Source organism: Cnephaeus nilssonii (genome assembly GCF_951640355.1).
Source record: "Cnephaeus nilssonii genome assembly, chromosome: 14".
Taxonomy (NCBI): domain Eukaryota; kingdom Metazoa; phylum Chordata; class Mammalia; order Chiroptera; family Vespertilionidae; genus Cnephaeus; species Cnephaeus nilssonii.
Window position 1 is genome coordinate 2,403,605 of NC_137085.1, and position 19,680 is coordinate 2,423,284.

Sequence of the window (19,680 nt, forward strand, 5' to 3'; positions counted from 1 at the left end):
CTCCCTCAGCCCCAGCTGTGTCCCCCAACGCTGGCTGGGCCCCGGGGGCAGCTTCTGATCGGGTGTATTGAGAACTGGGAAGGGTCTGAGATTTGACCCCACTTGCCAACTAACAACCTAGCCCCGTGGTCGGCAAACTGCGGCTCGCAAGCCACATGCGGCTCTTTGGCCCCTTGAGTGTGGCTCTTCCACAAAATACCATGGCCTGGGCAAGTCTATTTTGAAGAAGTGGCGTTCGAAGAAGTTTAAGTCTAAAAAATGTGGCTCTCAAAAGAAATTTCAATCGTTGAACTGTTGATATTTGGCTCTGTGGACTAAGGAGTTTGCCGACCACGTGGTCCTAGCCTGCCACCATGCCCTCGATGCTGGCAGACGGCAGGGCTCCGGGTCAGAGACCACGGACTCTACTGGCTGTGCGGCAGAAAGCACAGCCTTGCGACTCCAGGGGGTCCCGGCCCCGGAACCCCGGGAACCTTGCTCGGGCCTCTGTCTGAGCGGCCTCCTGAGCATTGAGTCTGCGGGGAGGGCACCCTGGACTCAGGTTGCGGAGCCCACCTCCCGCCTGCCGAGCTGTGTGTGGTCCTGCGGGCAGCGTTCACACTGTGTCTGTGGGAAGCATGAGTGGGTGAGCGCCAGCCGCACAGGGTCGCCTTCATCGTCTCTGCCCTCCTTCTGCCCTCCCCGACCTCCACCTTAAGCAACCACTGATCTTTTTACTGTCTCCATAGCTTCGCCTCTTCCAGAATGTCACAGAGTTGAAATCATCTAGTGTGATTTTCAGATAAACGTCTTTCACTTAGTCATGTGCATATAAGGTTCTTCCATGCCTTTTCATGGCCTGGAGTTCAATTATTCTCAGTGCTGGACAGTCCACCAGCCCACCGTCAGTACACGCTGCAGTTTATCTAGTCACCACTGAAGGACATCTTTGTTGTTATTGTTCATCCTCACCCGAGGATATTTGTCCATTGATTTTTAGAGAGAGTGGAAGGGAGAGGGAGAGACAGAGAGAAACATCAGTGGGAGAGAGACACATCGATTGGTTGCCTCCTGCACGCACCCGGACCAGGGCCAGGGAGCCTGCAACCAAGGTACATGCCCTTGACCGGAACTGGACCTGGGACTTTTTAGTCCTCAGGTGAATGCTCTATCCACTGAGCCAAACTGGCTAGGGCTGAAGGACGTCTTGATGGCCTCCAAGTGTTGGGCAGTTATGAATAAAATTTCTATAAACATTCCTGGGCAGGTAAATGGTTTTTGTTTTAAACATATTTTTTATTGATTTTTAGAGAGGAAGGGAGAGGGAGATAGAAACATCAATGATGACAGAATCATTGTTCTGCTGCCTCCTGCACGCCCCACAATGGGGATCGAGCCCCAAACCCAGGCATGTGCCCTTGATTAGAATTGAACCTGGGACCCTTTAGTCCGCAGGCCGACGCGCTATCCACTGAGCCAAACCAGCTAGGGCGGCAGGTAAAGGTTTTCAGCTCCTTTGGATAAATACCAAGGAGCACCATTGCTTGATCCTATGGTATGAATTTGTCCACTTTGGGAAGAAACCGCCAAACTTTTTTTCGAAAGTGGAGGCTCCATGCTGCATTCCCACCAGCTACGACTGAGAGTGACTGAGAGTCCCTGTCGCTCCACAGCCTGGCCAGCACTCGGGGGCCTGAGCCAAGGAGGACCCACCCTAACGGAGAGGCAGGGCGACGCCCAGCGGGTTTTCCCACTGTGCTAGCTCCCATGCTCTTCTGAACACATTAAAGCCCCCCGCCCCCCCATCGTTGCTTCTCAGGCCCGGCCCTGAGTTCCCGGACCCGTGCTTCTCGCCCTGGAGCCGGCCCTGGGTTGTCCTGGGGCGCAGACCAGACAGACAGACAGGGGACAGCAGAGGCCAGCGGGCCCCGCGCGCCGGGAAGCCGGGCCGGGTCTGCGGTGGGCGGAGCTGCGGCGGTGGGCGGGGCGAGCGGGCTGGTGGGCGGGGCTGCGTCCGTAGGCGGGACGAGCGGCTCGCTGACCTCCCCGGCCCCGCCCCCGGCAGCCGGCCTTCCGTCGGGCCGCTCCGCGCTCTGCCCCAGGCGCCGGGGCCGCGGGGTCATGCGCAGGGCCCTGGCGAGGTGAGCCGAGCCGAGCCTGCTCTCCAGGTCCGGGTGAGCCCCCGCGTCCGTCCTAACGCCGGTCTGGCCTAGGGGTGAGTGTGCACCCCCCGGGACGGCTGTGCTCCCTCCGCCCCACCCTGTGTGCGCACGGCGCCTAGGCCGAGGAGGAGCGCCCCGCGCCCGCACGGACGGGCGGAAGTCGAGGTGCGCGCTCGGCCCAGGCTCCTGGGTGCGCCCCGGGCTGGGGCGGACTGGGCTCGGGCCTGGCTCTGCGTCAACGGAGCGGCCCCGGCGTCTTGGGCCCCGCGGGAGACAGGGTCTGGCGGCACCGAAGAGGAGGCAGGGGCTTGGAGGACGCTGCGCGCCCTGGCCCGCGGGGGAACCGAGGCCCGCGGAGGGAGGCAGAGGGGGCGGGTGCCGGCGGCCACCGAAACTCCAGCTTCGGGATCTTCCTCTGACCGCGGGCGGACCCCCGCCGGGCTGCCTGGGTCCCTGGATCGCTGTGACCCGGACCGAGCCTAGCGCTTTAGCCCTTCCTGGTGCGTCACCCTCAGGGGCGGTGCGTGTTGTCCTTCCTCCCCGCCGACCCAGCCCTTCACCCGGGAGATCCCCGAGGCTGCGGTGCGGCGGGAAGAGTGACTGGTCACGCCTCTGAGCCAGTGAGAGCCGGAGCGGCCCCGCGGCCCCTGCAGGGACCAGGCCTCGCCTCCCCGAGGAATGCGCTGCCGCCCGCCCGCCTCCGGGGATCGCGCCGTGTGCGGGCTGTGCAGGCTGTGCAGGCTCCGTGTCCTCACGGTTGCTCTCGGATTCTTCTCCAAGTCCTGCCCAAACGCCCGGCTCCCGCGCTGTCGCCCCAGTCTGGGGGCTCTCTTCTCACCGTCGTGGGAGGAGTTTTGAGGGAGGCCTGAGAGCCCAAGGCGGGGGGGGGGGCCATGGGCCAGGCCGGGCGCCTCTTCCGAGGCTCAGCTGAGCGCTGAGCTCGTGGGAGCTGGCGCCGGGGGTCCCCTTCCCCTGGAGGGCCGCCGGGGGAGGGGGCGCAGGGCCACAGGAGGGGCACTGCCTCTGGGTAAGGAGCGTTTCCTTGCAGGTGTTCCCGCAGGACACCGGCTCTGAGAGAGGAGGGCTGATCGGCTCCGGCACACCCACCCTCCGCGGGTGCCTGGAGGGGCGCTGCACCCGCCATGCGCTGCCGCAGACTGGCCCTGGGCCTGGGCTTCTGCCTGCTGGTGGGCACCGCCCTCTGCGCTCTGTGGTGAGCATGCCCAGGGAGCCCTCCAGCCCCACCTCAACTCCTCTCTCGGCATCTCGGCCCCCACACCTGACCCGTTCAGGGGATGCCCACCTCTCCGGGCACACCTGTCCCCCACCCCCAGGAAGACCGAACGAGGCTCTGGATTTTGCCTGGGACTGGCCTCCTGCCTTAGCACTGCTCTTCGTCCGCCTCGCCGTCCTTCTACCCTGTTGATGCTCCCAGTTCGCCCTGTGCGTTCCTGTGGCGTCCGCTGGGCTGCCCCTCACCACACCTGCCCCCCTCTTGTGCGCAGGGCTGGAGTCCGAGGGATGAATGACTTCCGGGGTGACTGGTGACTGCATGCTGGACGACCGGGAGGCTTTGTCCCCCGCGGTCAGCCAGACCAAGGCGCCGTGGGGACCGCAGATGCTCCCCGGGGCCTTTGCTCCCACCAGGGTGCCCCAAGGGGGTTCCAGCCTCGGGGGCCCTCCAACCAGCGGTGTTTTTCCTTCCCAGGGTGTATGCCGACAGCTGGCTGCCATTCTCCTACGTCCCCTATTACCTCCCCTGCCCAGAGATCTTGTAAGTACGGGGCTGGGAGAATTGGGGGCCCTGTGGGCTGCACGGAGTGGGGGAGATGCGAGTTTTTAAGGTCACTTTATTTTATTTATTTTTTATATTTCTTTATTGATTTCAGAGAGGAAGGGAGAAGGAGAGAGAGATAGAAACGTCAATGATGAGAGAGAATCATCAATTGGCCGCCTCCTGCACGCCCCCCATTGGGGATCGAGCCCGCAAACCAGGCATGTGCCCTTGGCTGGAATCGAACCCAGGACCCTTCAGTCCGCAGGCTGACGCTCTATCCATTGAGCCAAGCTGGCCAGGGCTTAAGGTCACTTTAAAGGAGGCAGGGGCTTGGAGGGCGCTGCGTGCCCTGGCCCGCGTTGGAACTTGGTCTGCAGGTCTTGGGTCCTAAGCTCACCACGATCAGTGTGATGAGTGTCCGGGAATTTATGGGCTGCCCTGTTTCAGCATCTGTCTCTGCAACGCTCCCGCCGCAGCCAGGCCTTGAGCATGTTGCGTAGCTCCGAGCCTCACTCGTCGCATCTGCCAGATGGGGTGGTCGAGGTGCCCCTCCCGGCTCCTGGGGTCACGGAGTGCCAAGGTGCCTGAGTAGCCTGGGGTGGCACGGGCCTCCGAGTGGGTGCTCAGGAAATCGTGCTTCTAGGACTTGACCATTTTGCTCAGCTCTGTTCTCTGTGGATTCAAGGAGCTGATGAACATGTGACTGAAGTCTTGCCCACAGCACACGCCTGACTTTTGACAGCTCACAGCGAAGAAGGGGGTTGGGACCGTGTCCTGGGGGCATCTGGCCCCGGCCTTGTGCTCCATGACAGCGAAAGGGAAGTTTAAAACCTGGAGCACAGACTGTTGAGGAACAAGGCGTGTTTTATTACCATGAAAACATTGACTGTTGCACAGCCGGCGGCTCAGGTGGTTGGAGGGCCGTCCCCGACACCAGAAAGGTGGTGGGCTCAGTTCCCAGTCAGGGCACATAACTAGGTCGCGGGGGGGTTCAATCCCCCGACAGGGTGCGTGGGAGAGGCAGCTGATCGATGTTTCTCATGTCGCTGTTTCTCTCTTCCTCTCTCTCAAATCAATAAAAACAGCACTGGCAGGTGTGGGTCAGTGGTTAGAGCATGGGCTCTTACACCGAAGGGCCGCAGGTTTGATGCCCAAACCGCCAGGGCTTGTGCGGGAGGCCACCAATCAGTGTGTCTCTCTCTCTCCCTCTCCTCCTTCCCCTCCTACTGTCCTTTTCTCTCAAAGTCAATGCAAAATACATCCCCTGGTGAGGGTTAAGATAAATAATAATAAAGTGAAATCAATAAACACATATCCTCGGGTGAAGATTAAAAACATTTTGGCCACAGAAGACAGTAAATTGGGAAGCTGGAAAACAGAAAAGACTTAGAAAAAGCCCTCTGGGGTGCCACTGAGCCGAGCTTTGCTCCAGTTTCCAAGTCCGTGGGCAGCTTGTCGATTGCTGCGCTTCCTGACGGAGCACACTGGGCATCTCGTTGGTTCTGAAAGCAGGAAGGCTGCTTGCCGTTGAGAATGGCTGTGGCCTCCGATGACAGCTCGTGAAATGGGAGCAGTCAGCGGCGCCTCCCAACAGACGGAAGCCCTGCGCCGACGGCCTCACAGGTGAACTTCACCAAACATCCAAAGGACGGACACCTGCCTTCAGCCATCCCAACAAACCCACGCTCACCTTATGAGGCCAGCATAACCCTAATTGCAAACCAGATAAAGACACAACAAAGAAAGAGGATTACGGGTCTATATCCCCCATAAACAGATGCAAAAATCCTGAACAAAATATGAGCAGACCGGATCCGGCAATATATTAAAATGGTCGCACACCATGACCAAGTGGGATTTACTGCGGGGATGCCAGGCTGGTACACTGTCAAAAACAGGAAAGCTGTGATCGGAATGTGTTTGCGATGTTTATCCTGTTCCCGGAAGTGGCTTCATTTTCCGGCCTGAGGCCGTACCTTCGGGGTCACCATCGGTTCATTCCCCCGGGGCCCGGGCTCCAGGTGCCCAGTGAGCTAAGTGAGCTCGTAACGAGCAGCTTTGGATGTAAAGCTTTTGCCATCTTCAAGGCCCTTCTGTTGTTAATCCTCACCTGAGGGTATTTTTCCATTGATTTTTAGAGAGAGTGGAAGGGAGGGGGAGAGACAGAGAGAAACATCGATGTGAGAGACACATCGATTGGTTGCCTCCTGCATGTGCCCTGAGCAGGGCCAGGGATCAAGCTGGCAATCGAGGTACCTGCTCTTGGCCAGAATCGAATCTGGGACCCTTCGGTCCGCAGGCCGACGCTCTATCCACTGAGCCACACCGGATAGGGCAGGGGAGGTTCTTGATCCAGCTTGTCAGGCTGCTTTCTGGAAGGGCCAGGGCACCCCCCCCTCCCCCCACACACACACACACTGCCCCTGGGCCCCTACTGGCGGGACCAGGAGCTAGAAAAACTAAAAGCAAGCTCCCCACCCCCCTCCCCCCGCTGGGATTGCTCCAGGCCCTCTCCCGAAGGCTCCATGGGTCCCACTTCCTCTCCCAACCCCCTTCTCCCTTCGGCCCGCCTGCGGTCCTGTCATCACCCTTGGCCGAGCAGTTTTGCTACATTTTCCCCCTCCAGTGTGTCTGTCTTTGGGTTCTACCCAGTTATTTTTCTGGACACCAACCAGCCTGCCACTCGGTGACCCTGGACAGACGCTTCTGTCGCAGCCCAGCCCCTGCAGAGCGGGCAGAGCCCTGGGGAAGGTTCCGGATTGTGCACGGAACCTGGGTGCCTGCCCCGTGGGGGCTGGGTTAGCCTCAGCTTCATTCTGCCACCGCCTGGCACTGACGGCTCTCTCGCCTCTGCCCACAGCAACATGAAGCTGCAGTTCCGGGGGGAGAAGCCGTTCCAGCCCGTGGCACGGTAAGCAGCCTGTCCTTCCCCGCTTTGTGGCCCGGGTGGGGCCGCCTCCCTCACCACTGGCCCTTCTCGGTCGCAGGTCGCAGTACCCTCAGCCGAAGCTGCTGGAGCAGAGGTGGGTGCTGCCTGGGGCCTGGGTGCAGCCCGGAGACCGGGGTTGGAAGGTGGGGGGAAGAGCTTTGTAGTTATCACCGTCCCCCCCTTTCCACCCGGGGATGCTGAGGCCCAGAGACAGGGACGAAGCCGCCCGGGGTCACAGGGCGTGGGTGGCAGGGCCCACGTGAGCCCGCGGTGCTCGCGGGGAGGGTCTCACGCCCTCGGCCGCCCCTGCTGCCAGGCCCACCGAGCTGCTGACGCTCACGCCCTGGCTGGCGCCCATCGTGTCCGAGGGAACCTTCGACCCGGAGCTCCTGCAGCTCATCTACCAGCCGCTGAACCTGACCATCGGGCTCACGGTGTTCGCCGTGGGGAAGTGAGTAGCGGGCCGGGCGGGGGAGGGGAGGTCCCCTCTGAGCCGCGGGAGCTTCCAGCCCACCCCGCCTCCCTGAACCAGGTGCTGCGCAGGGGGAGGCGGAGAGGAGCGTGAGCCGGGGGCGGGGGCAGCCCAGGGGAGGGGCAGCAGAAACCCGTGTCAGAGACCCCGCACCCCTCTCCGCTTTTCCTGAACAGGCAGGCAGGCAGGCGTGAAGGAGTGGGAACCCCCTAGGCTACCTCATAGAAGTGGGGGTCCATGGCCAGGCCCCGCCCTCAGGACCCTCTCTTCCCCACCCCCTGCTGCCAGCTCTCTGGGTGTCTCCTGTCTTCCTCTCTCCTCCCACGTGGCTTTCCCTGTAAGAGCCACCACCTGGCAGCTTCCCTCTCGGTCCCTTTCTAGGACTGTGAGAGGGACCATGATGGGGCCCTATGGCCTAAAGTGCTGGCCAGGTGATGGGCGGCCCACCTGGCCCACTCAGCTGTGGCCTGGAGGGCGGGGCCCCGTAGTTTCACCTGCCCTGCGCCCCCAGCACCGCTCACCTGCCCTTGAAGCAGCCACTGACCTGCTCGGTCCCTTTCCTCTCTCCGGGACGCCACGTCTCTGCCTATACAGTGGGTGACAGTGGGATCCCGTAGGCCCGGCCGGCACTGCGCAAGTGCTCAGTGAAAGTGAGGTGGGCTTGTGATGTGACGTCAGCGCCCCTCAGTCATTCATTCTTCAGGGGCAGGTGCTATGATGGTGGCATTTGACAGACGAGGAGCCCTAGGGTCAGAGCGAGTGAGAACTCAGGGTGGGGAGCGGAGAGGTGCCCCAGCCGGCCGGCTCGAGGCCCCGCGCCCCGTGCGGTGCCGGCACGCCATGGGGACCTGGGCGGGCGCTGCCGGGCCACCGGGATGATGGGCTTTTGCACCAGGTACACGGGCTTCGTGCAGCGCTTCCTGGAGTCGGCCGAGCAGTTCTTCATGCGGGGCTACCGGGTGAGCTACTACGTCTTCACCGACACGCCCGCGGCGGTGCCCCCCGTCCCGCTGGGCCCCGGCCGCCGCCTCCGCGTCCTGCCCGTCCAGAGGCACGCCCGCTGGGAGGAGATCTCCACGCGCCGCATGGAGACCATCAGCCGGCACATCGCCCAGCGGGCGCACCGCGAGGTGGACTACCTCTTCTGCGTGGACGTGGACATGGTGTTCCGGAACCCCTGGGGCCCCGAGACCTTGGGAGACCTGGTGGCCGCCATCCACCCCGGCTACTACGCCGTGCCCCGCCAGCAGTTCCCCTACGAGCGCAGGCACGTTTCCACCGCCTTCGTGGCGGACGGCGAGGGGGACTTCTACTACGGCGGGGCGGTCTTCGGGGGCCGGGTGGACAGGGTGTACGAGTTCACGAGGGGCTGCCACATGGCCATCTTGGCGGACAAGGCCAACGGCATCATGGCGGCCTGGCAGGAGGAGAGCCACCTGAACCGCCGCTTCCTCTCGCACAAGCCCACCAAGGTGCTGTCCCCCGAGTACCTCTGGGACGACAGGAAGCCCCGGCCCCCCAGCCTCAAGCTGATCCGCTTCTCTACGCTCGACAAGAACACCCGCTGGCTGCGGAGCTGACGGGAGAGCCGGGCTGCCGTGGACGGGGACCCAGCGGAGCACCCAGCAGCCCCAGGGAGCACCCAGCTCACCCCAGGGAGCACCCAGCAGCCCCAGGGAGCACCCAGCTCACCCCAGGGAGCACCCAGCTCACCCCAGGGAGCACCCAGCTCACCCCAGTCAGTGCCTCACCTCCCAAGCCTTAGCTGAGACCTGCCCTGTGCGGCCCGCCTCCCCGTCAGGAAAATCCAACTGGAAAGCGACGTGGAAGGGCCTTCAGAAACTGTAAAGGGCTGTGCCCACATGAGAGCGCAAACCCCGAGTGTCGCCTACGAGAGGGGGATGGGGAGGGGCGGCTAGTGGTGAAGCGGGCGGGGCCCAGAGGCTCCCAGCAGACGTGCCTTCTGCCCTGCTCAGCCCTGCGTGCCCACCCGGCCCCCTTTTGCTGCCTGTTGCCTTCGAGGTCACTTGTCACTGCTGGTTGTGAAGGGCATCCAGGTCCCCTTTCCTCCAGCTGCAGGGCTCCCAGCCCTCACTCAGGACCCTCTCTGGTTTCCAGGCCAGCTGCACCCCACTCCCCATGGCGGCCACGCTCCCTGGCACTGGCCGCCTCTTTTGTAAGGTGGTTGGGGCGGTTTTAATAAAGGTGGCGCGTGCTGGGTCCTACCCAGGCTTCCCACCTGTGCCTCTGAGCAGCATCCTGGCCATGGAAAGGAGCGATGGAGGCAGGAAGGGGTGCGCTCTAGCCATATCCGGGTGAGCACCCACCCTGGAAAAGCTGGGTGCCAGCCCAGAGCCCACTCCTGCATCATGTGGTCCGGCTGGTGATCACAAGGGTCGGGCAGACCGAGGGCCCAGTATGAGGAGAGCCTGGGCCGGAGAGGCCCTGGGGTGCTCCTGAGGCAAAGGGTCGGGGTGGACCCGTGGCCTGTGTGTCCCCAGTGGGGGGTCTTGGCCTGCCCTGGGGAGGCAGGTCTGAAGCAGGGCTGTGTGAAGGAGCAGGCCTGCCCCACTGTGGGCCGAACCCCGGCCAGTGTGGCTCAGTGGTTGAGCATTGACCTATGAGCCAGACAGTCATGGTTTGATACCCAGTCAGGGCACATGCCAGGCTGTGACCTTGATCCCCAGGAGGGGTGTGCAGGAGGCAGCTGATCAGTGATTCTAGCTCATCATTGATATTCCTCTCTCTCTCTTTCCCTCCCTTCATCTCTGAAATCAATAAAAATATATATTAAAAATTTTTTAAAAATAAACGTCAGAAACCCCAAACGGATCTGTCCTGGCAGGATTGGTACCTGTAGCTCAGATGTGATCTTGTCAGACGGGCTGCTGGGCTGTCTCCAGGCCCGCCCCGCTCCCTGCTCACCCCACCCCCTTCATCCTTCCCACCCAGGGAGCACCCCGGCCCCCGGCCCTCAGCTCCTTTTAGGGGAGAGCCTGGCCCCTGGCTGGGTTCCAGGAGTTGGGTTCTGTCCCTGGTATCGAAGGGCCATGCCCTGGGTGGGGCCCAGGGTCAGCCACAGTCCCCAGGGGCGTGGGCCCAGGCTGGGAGGGGCTGGGCTCTCCTCCCCTGCAAGGCGGGCTCAGGGCCACCTCCTGCGGGCCTTCCCTGGCCAGGGAGCCCCAACAGAAGACAAGGCCTTGGTGGTCAGCGCAGGGTCAGGGATGCAAAGAGCGATGATTCTGAGGCCCTCCCCCCGCCCCCACTCACAGCTGGAGTTGGTCACTCAGAGCTGAGAGGTCCTTAGTAAGGGGCCACCGCTCATCTATAAAGTGGGTGAAAGCACTGAGGGTCCAGGGGGCTCCCCAATAACACTGGCCCATCTGGGGTGGAGCTCTCTCCTCCACGGCCCCTCAGCCCTCTTCCTCCAGCCAGGGCGGGGCAGGGACAAGATGGACCCCCGCGTCTGGGGTCCTGCCAGGAAGAAAGGGGAGGGGTACAAGGAAAGGTAGAGGGGCGGCCTCACCTTGCTGCCTACTCGGTGTCCATTCCCATTCCAGGTCCCCGGGCCCGGCCATCCACCCAGCTACCTCTGCAGGAGGCAAATGGGGGCCAGGACGACAGGGTGGGGTGTCCATGCGGTGACTCCCGTGCCTGCAGGTCTCCATGCCTACACGGCCCAACACGGGCGGACTTGGCCCGGTTGGGTTTGGGGTGGTCGGAGGTGTTGAGGGGGCGCAGGGAGCACGCAGCGGGCTGCGAGGGCGGGGGGCGCGGGACCGCCGAGCTGAGTCCCGGGTGCGCTGCGCGCGCGGCGAGGCGGGGCTCCCGGGGACGCGCGTCCGCGGCCCGAGCGCGCGCCCGCGGCGGATCGCAGGCCCCGCCGCGCCCGGGGTCCGGGGCCCGAGGGAGGCTGTGCGCGCGCCCGAGCCCGCGCGGGTCCGCCCCTCACACCTGCGGCGGGAGGGGCGGGGCCTGGCTGACCCCGCCCACCGGCCGCGGCCCGGAGCCCGGGCGGAACCGTGCGGCGGGGCCCGAGCGGCCGGCGGGCGGCGCAGACAATGGGAGCGGCGCTGGCGGCGGCGGCGGCGGCGGCGGCTCCCCGGGCGCGGCGGGGACGGGAGGCCGCGCCATGAGCCTCGCAGCCGGGCGCCCCCCTGTGCGGCGCGCGGGCCGAGGCGAGCGGCCTCTGCGAGTCCCGGGCCCCACCCCGGGGCCGGCGATGCGCTGCCAGGGCTGAGGATGATGGTAGATTGCCAGGTGAGTGCCACGCCCGGCCTGGCCGCCCTCCCCGGCGCGGCGCGGGTGGAGGGAGGTCCGCGTGTCCCCGCCACACCCCATCCGGCGGGGAGGGAGCGCGGCACTGCGTTCACGCTCCGCGCGCGCTTACGCAGTTCCGTGTTCAACCCCTCCTGGTACAATGGGGAAACTGAGGCCCGGAGAGAGGCAGGGACTAGCCTGGAGCTCACGCGGTGGGCAGGATCCAGAGGCGCAGGGAGGGTTCCAGCCTCCTGGACCAGCCTCAGTTCTCCCGTGGGGTTTCCTTTGGGAATGAGGACCCCTAAGATCCTGGGGGAACCCCTGTCCACCCCTCCCTTGTGGGGCCCTTCCTCCGGGCATCCCCACGTGGGCACAGGCGCACGCACACACAGTGACTTCACAGGTGGGGGCATGGAGTGTGTTCAGAGGAGGGCGCAGGTGACAGGGGGGAGCAGGAGGCTGGAGGCAGCCGGCCATCAGGCGCCTCTAGTCTCCTAGCATCACACCGCGGGCCCATAACCTGGGGAGGGGAGAGATGCCAGGCTGATGCCAGGGGTCCCAAAGGTGCCCGGGGCCTGCGTGGGCTGGGCCACGGAGAGGGCAGCCTGGAGAGGACTTGGAACCCTTCGTCCTCCACTCTGGGCTCCTGGAACGAGGAGGAGACCCCCTCCCTACTGTGGGGGGGGGGCTCCAGGAGAAAAGGCCTTAGCCTATTTCTCTATAAGCTGGGTGCACAGATGGTGGGACACCGAGGGTCCCACCGGCCCCTAGAGGAGTCTGTTGTCCCTGGCTCTCCCTCCGTGACCCGCTGTGCTCCGAGTCCTTGGGACATGCTTTCTACTCCCTGGAGGTCCTCTGAGCAGCCTGGGGGTGGAGGGTCCGGGGACCGGGGTAGCAGAACATGGCAGAGCACTGGACCGCTCCTCTGGGGACCAAGGACAAGGCCATCCTTGTAGGAGCCTTGGGGTCTTCATTTGGAAGTGGGTCCGGAGTTACTGCCCTGGCTGGGGTGAGGCGGCCTCGTGAATGAACTAGACACCAGGAGAGTGGGGAGCAAGAGGGGAGCGAGCGAGGGTCCTGGGGTCCCAGGCATTGCTCCTGGAGCTCGCAGGTCCTGTTCCTCTGCCCTCGGTGACAGGGAGAGCAGCTGCCTTGACTACGTCCAAACAAAGGTGTGTGTTTTGTTTTCTGGTTTTCTTGCCTGGGGCTGCAGTGCTGGGGATGACCGCCAGGGGGCGGGCGGTGCCCACTGTGCTCCATGGAGCCGCTGGTGCAGGGAAGGGACACCCAGGGGTCATTCTGGGCATCCGGCTGCGTCGGACACAGCATGCACCTTTTATTACTGGTCTCCATGTCCACAGGGTGAGCTGCTCAGAGGCGGGAGGGGCTCTGAGACCCTCTCTTTTTTTGGTTTCTGCGCCCCCAGCACTCACCCTGAGCAGGAGCCCGCATGGTCCCTGCCCTCCCGGAGCGCAGGCCTGGAAGGCAGATGGACAAAAGCACAAAAGCACATCCTGTGGGAGGGAAGAGCAGTGCTGGGGACAGGGAGCAGGTGCGGAGGGAGGGCGGGGCCCTAGGTGGGCCTCACAGCCTCCAGGGTGACATTTATGCTGTGACCCCAAGGACGAGAGGAGCCCGCCCTGCACAGGTCTGGGAACAGTGTGTGGCTTGGCGGGTAGGGGGCGCTCAGGTGCGGAGACCCTGAGGTGTCCTGTGGTCAGGGTTGGTTCGAGGAGGTGCAATGCTGAGGATGATGGGGGGGGGGCGCGAGGGGGCGGGGAGCAGAGGTGGGCTCAGTGGGGCTGCTTTAACGAAGTCCCACAACCGGGGTGGCTCAAAACAGAAGTGCCCGGCTGGTGTGGCTCAGTGGTTGAGCATCGACCTATGAACCAGAAGGTCAGGGTTCGATTCCCGGTCAGGGCACATGCCCAGGTTGCAGGCTCGATCCCCAGTGGGCCGTGCAGGAGGCAGTCGATCGATGATTCTCTCTCATCACTGATGTTTCTCTCTCTCTCCCTCTCCCTTCCTCTCTGAAATCAATTGCAAAAAAGAATAATAAAAAAAAAAAAACCCAGAAGTTTCTTCACTCCCAGTTCTGGAGGCCAGGAGTCCAAAATCAGGGTGTCGGCAGCGCCGTGCCTCTGAAGGCTCCCGAGGAGGGACCTTCCCGCCTCTTCCTGCCGGCGGTGGCGGCTCCCTTAGTGCCCTTGATCCGGGGCCACCGCTCACACGCTGCTTCCGCCCGCACCTGGCCTCCGTGTCTGTGTCCGCGTTCCCCTCGTCCTCTGAGGACACCAGTCACTTGACTTTGGGGAGGACCGCCCCCCGAATCCAGTGTGACCTCACCTTAACTTGGTGGCGTCTGCCAGACCCTGTTTCCTAATAAAGTCTTATTCCCGGTGCCGGGTTAGTTAGGGTCCTGACCTGTCTTTGGGGAGTAGGACGCGAGGCACAGTTCAGCCCACCTCGGGGACAGGAGTGATTCTCTCCTGGGGCCAGGCACCCAGGGGCCACAGGTGCAGGAGGAGCCGCTGGGTCTGAGGCGCCTCTGGCTTCTGCCGGCAGCTGGGGCTGTGGGTGTGAGGGGAGCCTGGGGTGTGCTGGGGACAGCTGGCTCCCCTGGCCCGCGCGTCCTGGAGCGGCGCCAGCAGGTGGCGCTGTGACCCTGGGGCCACCCAGCGTGGCTGTGAGCGGCAGCCGCTGAGACAAAGGTCTCACCTTCCTGTTTCCAGGAGACGACACTCAACTGTCAACAGACCGGAGCACAGTCATTTCAGGGGTGACATACTCCGGAGGAGGTCAGAGAGGCGGGGTGGGGGTTAGGGTTGGGCAGCCAGGGGGCCCGGCGGGATGCGCCCCCTCCTGTACCTGCAGGCTGAGCCAGCCCTTCTCGAGGGTCCAGGGGTCCAGGCAGCTCTCCTGTTAGCGCGGGGCGGGGCGGGGCGTGGCGGGGCGTGCCCGGGTGGGATGGGTGGGCTGTGGGGCAGGTCGAGGCTGGAGGGGTTCCTTCCCCAGAGACCTGTCCCTCAGTGGGCGGTGCAGTTTGACTCCCCCCGTTCGCCTGGTGGGGTTTCACCCTGTCCTCCTGTACAAAGCAGGGGGGCCCCCGGGTCCCCGCCAGAGCGTGGGCATCAGCGAGGGAGCAAAGTCCTGGAGTGGAGGCGTCCCTCACTGTGACCCCTGGGCGCTTCTGACGCCGCAGTCCCGATGCCGCTGGCTCTTGACCCCGGGGCACTGGTTCGAGCGACACATACTGATCCAGGGCCTCTGCGCGCAGGCCGGCCCGGGCCGAGCGCCTCGGCTCCTGTCGGCGGGCATGAGGCCGCGGGGCAGGGCTGTGGGCACGGGAATAGAACAAGGAGCCTCTGGAGGGGGCCCAGGCTGCCGGTGGTGCCCGGTGCCCGGCTGTGGGCCGCGCTCTGCAGGGGAGCCTCCCGCCGCTCGCGCCTCTCCTGGGCCCTGGAGGTGCCTGGGGGTGGCCGCTGGCCCAGAGTGCCTCCCTGCGCCTGGCCTGGGGCTGCAGTGCTTCACGGCGCCTGTGAGACAGGTGCCACCGCCATCCTCGGGGACAGGGGGGGAAACTGAGGCGCTGGAAGGCGAAGGGACTCCCGCTGCTAAGCAGTGGCAGGGCTGGTGGGCAAGTCCCTGGGGCAGACAGGCCTGGCCGGGGGGGGGGGGGCGCCTGGGTGCTGGGACCATATTTCTTCCAGCGCCAGTGAGCGTCCAGCGGTCAGGGCTGGGCAGGCCCCGGTCAGGGCTGGGCAGGCCCCGAGGTGGTGGTTAGCAGCGGGCGTGGAGGCGAAAACAGGGCTAATGAGCCCCTTCCGTGCGCTCCCCGCGCTAATGAAGGCCTTGGGCTCCGGTCTTGGCGTGCTCAGCGATGGGGCAGGAGGTGGGCAGGCTCTGGGGCAGGTTCTGGGCTTTGAACCTCAAGGCGTCTTCTCTGCGGTCACAGCTGGGGGGGGGGGTGTCTGTGGGGGTGAGGGAAGGAGCATGAGCCCAGAGCCTCCTCCTAGGACAGCCACGCCAGGGAGAGGGCATCCCCCTAAAAAGGACAAGCCAGGGAAGGGAGAGTTTCCACGGCAACCCAGAGCAGTTGCTTAGCAACTACAGGACCCCAAAATACTTGCCTGCAGGAAGGCTCAGGGCGTGGGGCTTTCCGATGGCCTGGGTGGACCTCAGCTCCTCGTGGCTGATCCGCCCCCCTCAGCCCCTCCTCCCCCGGCCCCCTCGGTGCTTCCTGGGGAAAACCCCAGCCAGCTCCCCACTCCCCAGCGCCCCACTCGGAGCGAGCCACCTGGCACCAGGCCAGTCCCCTAGCAACAGAGGCTGTTTCCTGGATACCTGAGTGACAGGTGACAGTGATGGGGCCAGAGGTGGTCAGCTGCCAGAGGGAGCTAAGATGCTAAGATCTGGGAGTGCTGTCCCCACCACCCTCTGCTCCCTGAGTGGTGGGGGCTGCTCAGCCCGCCCGCCCTGAAGAGGGGGCGGAGTCCACCCTGGGGCTGGAGGGCAGCCCGGTCCTGCCCGCCTCCTGGGATCCAGAATTACTTCTCCTGGGAAGGCACCCGGGCCTCTCCCCGGGCACCCCGAGACTCCGGTGTGTCCCCCTCCCTGTACAGCTGGTCAGTGAGGGGAAAGTGCCCTTGGCCAGTGAGTGGCCCGGAGTCCAGGAGCTTCCCCACCTGCACCCCCACCCCCGCCCCCCACACACCCCGTCAGGGCTCCTCTGAGCGCAGGCCTCTGGCCCTGGAGGCCTTTTCCCTGTCGCTGTCCAGCCCCAAACTGGGAGGCCAGCGTGTATGGGGAGGCGGGGGTCCTTCAGGCCTGGGCTGTCACCACCTGGACTTCACCCGTCCCAGGGGGGTTTCCACTCTGCCTCCCCCGTCTGGCTTGGGCCCGGCCCCGGGGGCAGGAGGGAGGTCAGGCTGTCTGGAGGTGAAGAGGGCCGGGGGGGCTGGGGGGAGAAGACAGAGTGGGTTGGCAGGAACAGGCAGCTAGCTCCTCACTGCCTGCCTTGGTTGCCTCGCCCGTGCACTCAGGGGTACCAGGGTGTGTGAGGTGTTCCGGAAACAGCTGGCACCAGTCACCAGCAGGCCCTCTGCAGGGGCAGGGGATGTCTGCTCCCCCTGTGGCCGCCCAGCTGTGGAGAGGGCAGCCTCGACTGCTCTTGGGGCGCTGGGCGCGGGCCTGAGTTGCATCCACGTTTTTCCAGGGGGAACCGGGGCCCAGAGAAGCTGAGCAAACCGCCCGGGACAGGGTGAGCCCCACCTGGATCACCCGCTCCCCGAGGCCAGCGTGCAGGCCTGAGTCCCGCAGGCTGTGCCAGCAAGGAAGTGGCCGGGGGTGCCCTTTGACCCTCTGGCTGCTCAGGGTTGAGATTCCAGGGTGAGGCAGTGGATCTGGCCCGAGGCCCTGGTGGCCGAGAGGAGACAGCTGCGGGCTCTCGGGCCGGGCCGTGTCTCGTGTCGGGCAGGGCAGGGCTGAGCTGGCCTGGCCGCCTCCCTCCCAGCAGACGATTGATCGAGATTCCTCAGGATTTCACGGGAGCTTCCTTCCCGGACTCTCAGGACCGGAAAATCCCGGCACAGAGCACGCGCCGCCTCCCCCCTCTCAGCCCTGGCAGGGGGCGGGCACGGGGCGGGCCCTGAGGGAACAGGCACAGTGGGGCACCGTGGCCCCCGGGCTCCTGGGGGTGCAGCCCTGCGCCTGCACGGGGAGCGGGTGTGGGTGTCGGGGAGCATCGCCCTCCTTTGGTGTCAGGTGCACCTGTGAGTGACGGTGTGACGTGTGCCTTATCGTGCGCCACGTGTGCATGGCAAAGTCCGAGGTCTGGCAGAAGGACAGTGGCTGGCGGGAGGGTGGGACAAAGGCAGTGTCTCTCAACCGGGTCATTCAGCCCCAGGGCCCTGGGAACCCAGGCATTGCCCCCCCCCCCCGCCCCCGCCCGGGCCGCCCCCGCCCGGGCCGCCCTGGCTGGAGAAGGCTGTGGGAAAGAGGGCAGCGGGCAGCAGCCCCAGCGCCTCCCGGCCGCCAGCTGGAGCCCCGGGTCCTCTCCGGAGGCCAGGCCGCTCGGGAGGTCCCCTCTGAAAGGACGGCCTGGCTTCCCGGCCCCTGAGCCCCCACAGGCGGGTGGTGGCGCCGGGCACGCAGTGTCCCTGGCACGGCCGGCCGCCTCCTCACTACAAGGGCCCGTTTGTCCCAACTTCCCTGGCCCTGAAACCCCAAGGGACCGGGCTCTGCTGGGCACAGGGGGGGGGGGGGGGCACGGCGTGCTTTTCCGAGGGGCCTCTTAGCCCAGTCCCAACCCTGAGGCAGCCTCTGCTTACCCGGGAGCAGAGACCCGTGCCCCGCTCCAGGGCGTGGAGCGCACACATGTAGGAAGGAGAACGAATGCGGGTTGAACCAGAGCTGAGCTCTGCCTGCCTGCCTCCCGCACTGGCACCCGAGGCCGCCTGGTGTCCGGGTCTCCCACCCCCAGAAAGCTTGGCTGCCTCCCGCCCGGCTCGGGGCCTGGGCTCGCCTCCCCGCTCCTGGCAGAGGGCCCGCTCGTCCTGCTTGCCCCCTCGGGCTCCTCTCCAGCCCCGTCACCTCCCCCGGGAAGCGCTCCTGGTGACCCGCCCGCAGGAACTCTTTGGCCCCGGACTCTGAATATTTCCCGGTCCCGGAACTGTGACGCCGAGGAACCATCTGGACGGTCGAGGCCACTTGTTCACCCGGGTCCTGGGTGGGGCCCCCTGTGTGCCAGGGACCGAGCCAGGGACGTCCGGGAACCAGTCCGCGTGCTCACACCCCTTCCAGTTTTAACAGAGGGAAGAGCCCTGGCCGGCGGGGCTCAGGGGTTGAGCGTTGACTCGTGCACTGAGAGGGCACCAGTTCGATTCCCGGTCGGGGCACAGGCCCGGGTGGTGGGCTCCCTCCCCAGTGGGAGGCGTGCAGGAGGCAGCCGATCCATGGTTCTCTCTCATTGATGTTCCTGTCTCCCTTTCCCTGCCTCTCTCTCAAAAACCAACAAATTCACATTAAAAAAAACCAAAAAACCCGAGGGGAGAACTGAAAAAGCGCGGCGCACAGTGCGCTGTGCAGCCTGTGGTGTGCGTGCACGCTGCGTCTCCCGCGGCCCCGAGCGCTCCCTCCAGGCCGGGCAGCGTCCCTCGGGCGCTGGGCATGAGGCGGCCGGGACAGAGGTGGCCGGTGCCCTCCGGGAGCTTAGAGCCAGGCCGGTGGTGGGGGCGGCATGAAACGCGTCCCAGCCGGTGCATTGTCATTAGTGTCCTCGCTGCCTGTCACTCTCTCAGCTCCCCGCGCTCCTCATCGGCCCGTCCTACGTGCTTCCATATTTCACTTCGCCTGGCAGGCTTCCGGGGGCAGAGGTCGTCCCATGCATGGCCCAGGAGAGCCTCGTCCCGGGAAGTGCCGTGCCAGCTCCCAGCCAGCCCCCGGCAGGCGGGTTTGCAGGGAGGCCGCGCTCTAGCTGCGCTCTGACCCTGGCTCCTTGGAGCGGGACGCGGGGGCAGGCCCAGGGCCGGGAGCTGGCCTCGCTGCCCCCGGAGGGGGCTGCCTGTGTCCTTGGCAGCGCTGGCTCCAGCCGGGCATGATGCCAGCTGGAGTGGCTGGGGCAGGGCCCGGATTCTCGGATCCTCAGCTTCTTGGCAACCTGCGTGACTCAGTGGCTGGGAAAAGGCGGCCAGCGCAGCGGAGCCTGTGGCGGGGAACAGCGGCGGGGTTACTCGTCTGCCTGCAGTGGGGCCAGCCCTCTCTGCCTGTCCCCCAGCAGGTGCTGCCTGGGGCGCTGCCATTCCGGGGTTCCCTAGGTCTCCGCCTTCTGGCAGCTGTCCTTCCGCAAGTCACTCTGAGGCTGCGGCCCCCGTCAGCCCTCTTGGAAAGCGGGGCGCCTGCCACCGAGGGGCACCGTGAGCACAGACGCGTCCTGGCCTCTTGTAAAAGCTGGGCGCAGCCCGGCAGCGGGGGCTCAGTGGTTGAGCAACGACCTAGGAACCAGGAGGTCACGGTTCTAGTCCCGGTCAGGGCACATGTCCAGGTCGTGGGCTCGATCCCCAGTGTGGGGCGTGCAGGAGGCAGCCAATCAGTGGTTCTCTCT

At 65.1% G+C, this 19,680-nt stretch overlaps 2 protein-coding genes across 6 annotated transcripts in view; both read left to right on the forward strand.

Annotated features, from left to right (window-relative positions):
* The first annotated feature begins 2,019 nt into the window (after positions 1 to 2,019).
* Positions 2,020 to 10,144, forward strand: GBGT1 (globoside alpha-1,3-N-acetylgalactosaminyltransferase 1 (FORS blood group)). 5 transcript variants are annotated; one of them, XM_079791370.1, is made up of 7 exons: positions 2,020 to 2,194; positions 3,190 to 3,354; positions 3,850 to 3,915; positions 6,779 to 6,829; positions 6,906 to 6,941; positions 7,164 to 7,298; positions 8,215 to 10,144. In XM_079791370.1, the coding sequence occupies exons 2-7, from the start codon at positions 3,284 to 3,286 to the stop codon at positions 8,897 to 8,899; spliced, it is 1,044 nt and encodes a 347-aa protein (XP_079647496.1). In that variant the 5' UTR covers positions 2,020 to 2,194; positions 3,190 to 3,283; the 3' UTR covers positions 8,900 to 10,144. The 5 variants fall into 5 exon arrangements, with proteins under 5 accessions (XP_079647496.1, XP_079647497.1, XP_079647499.1 ...); XM_079791371.1 differs by having other exon boundaries at positions 2,021 to 2,153; XM_079791373.1 differs by having other exon boundaries at positions 2,044 to 2,147.
* A 1,168-nt stretch (positions 10,145 to 11,312) lies between these two features.
* Positions 11,313 to 19,680, forward strand: part of RALGDS (ral guanine nucleotide dissociation stimulator) — a 39,604-nt gene continuing 31,236 nt past the window's right edge. The window contains exon 1 of the mRNA XM_079791222.1: positions 11,313 to 11,579. Within this exon, the coding sequence (XP_079647348.1) occupies positions 11,562 to 11,579 (18 nt within the window). The 5' untranslated portion in view covers positions 11,313 to 11,561. The remainder of the gene's footprint in view (positions 11,580 to 19,680) is intronic.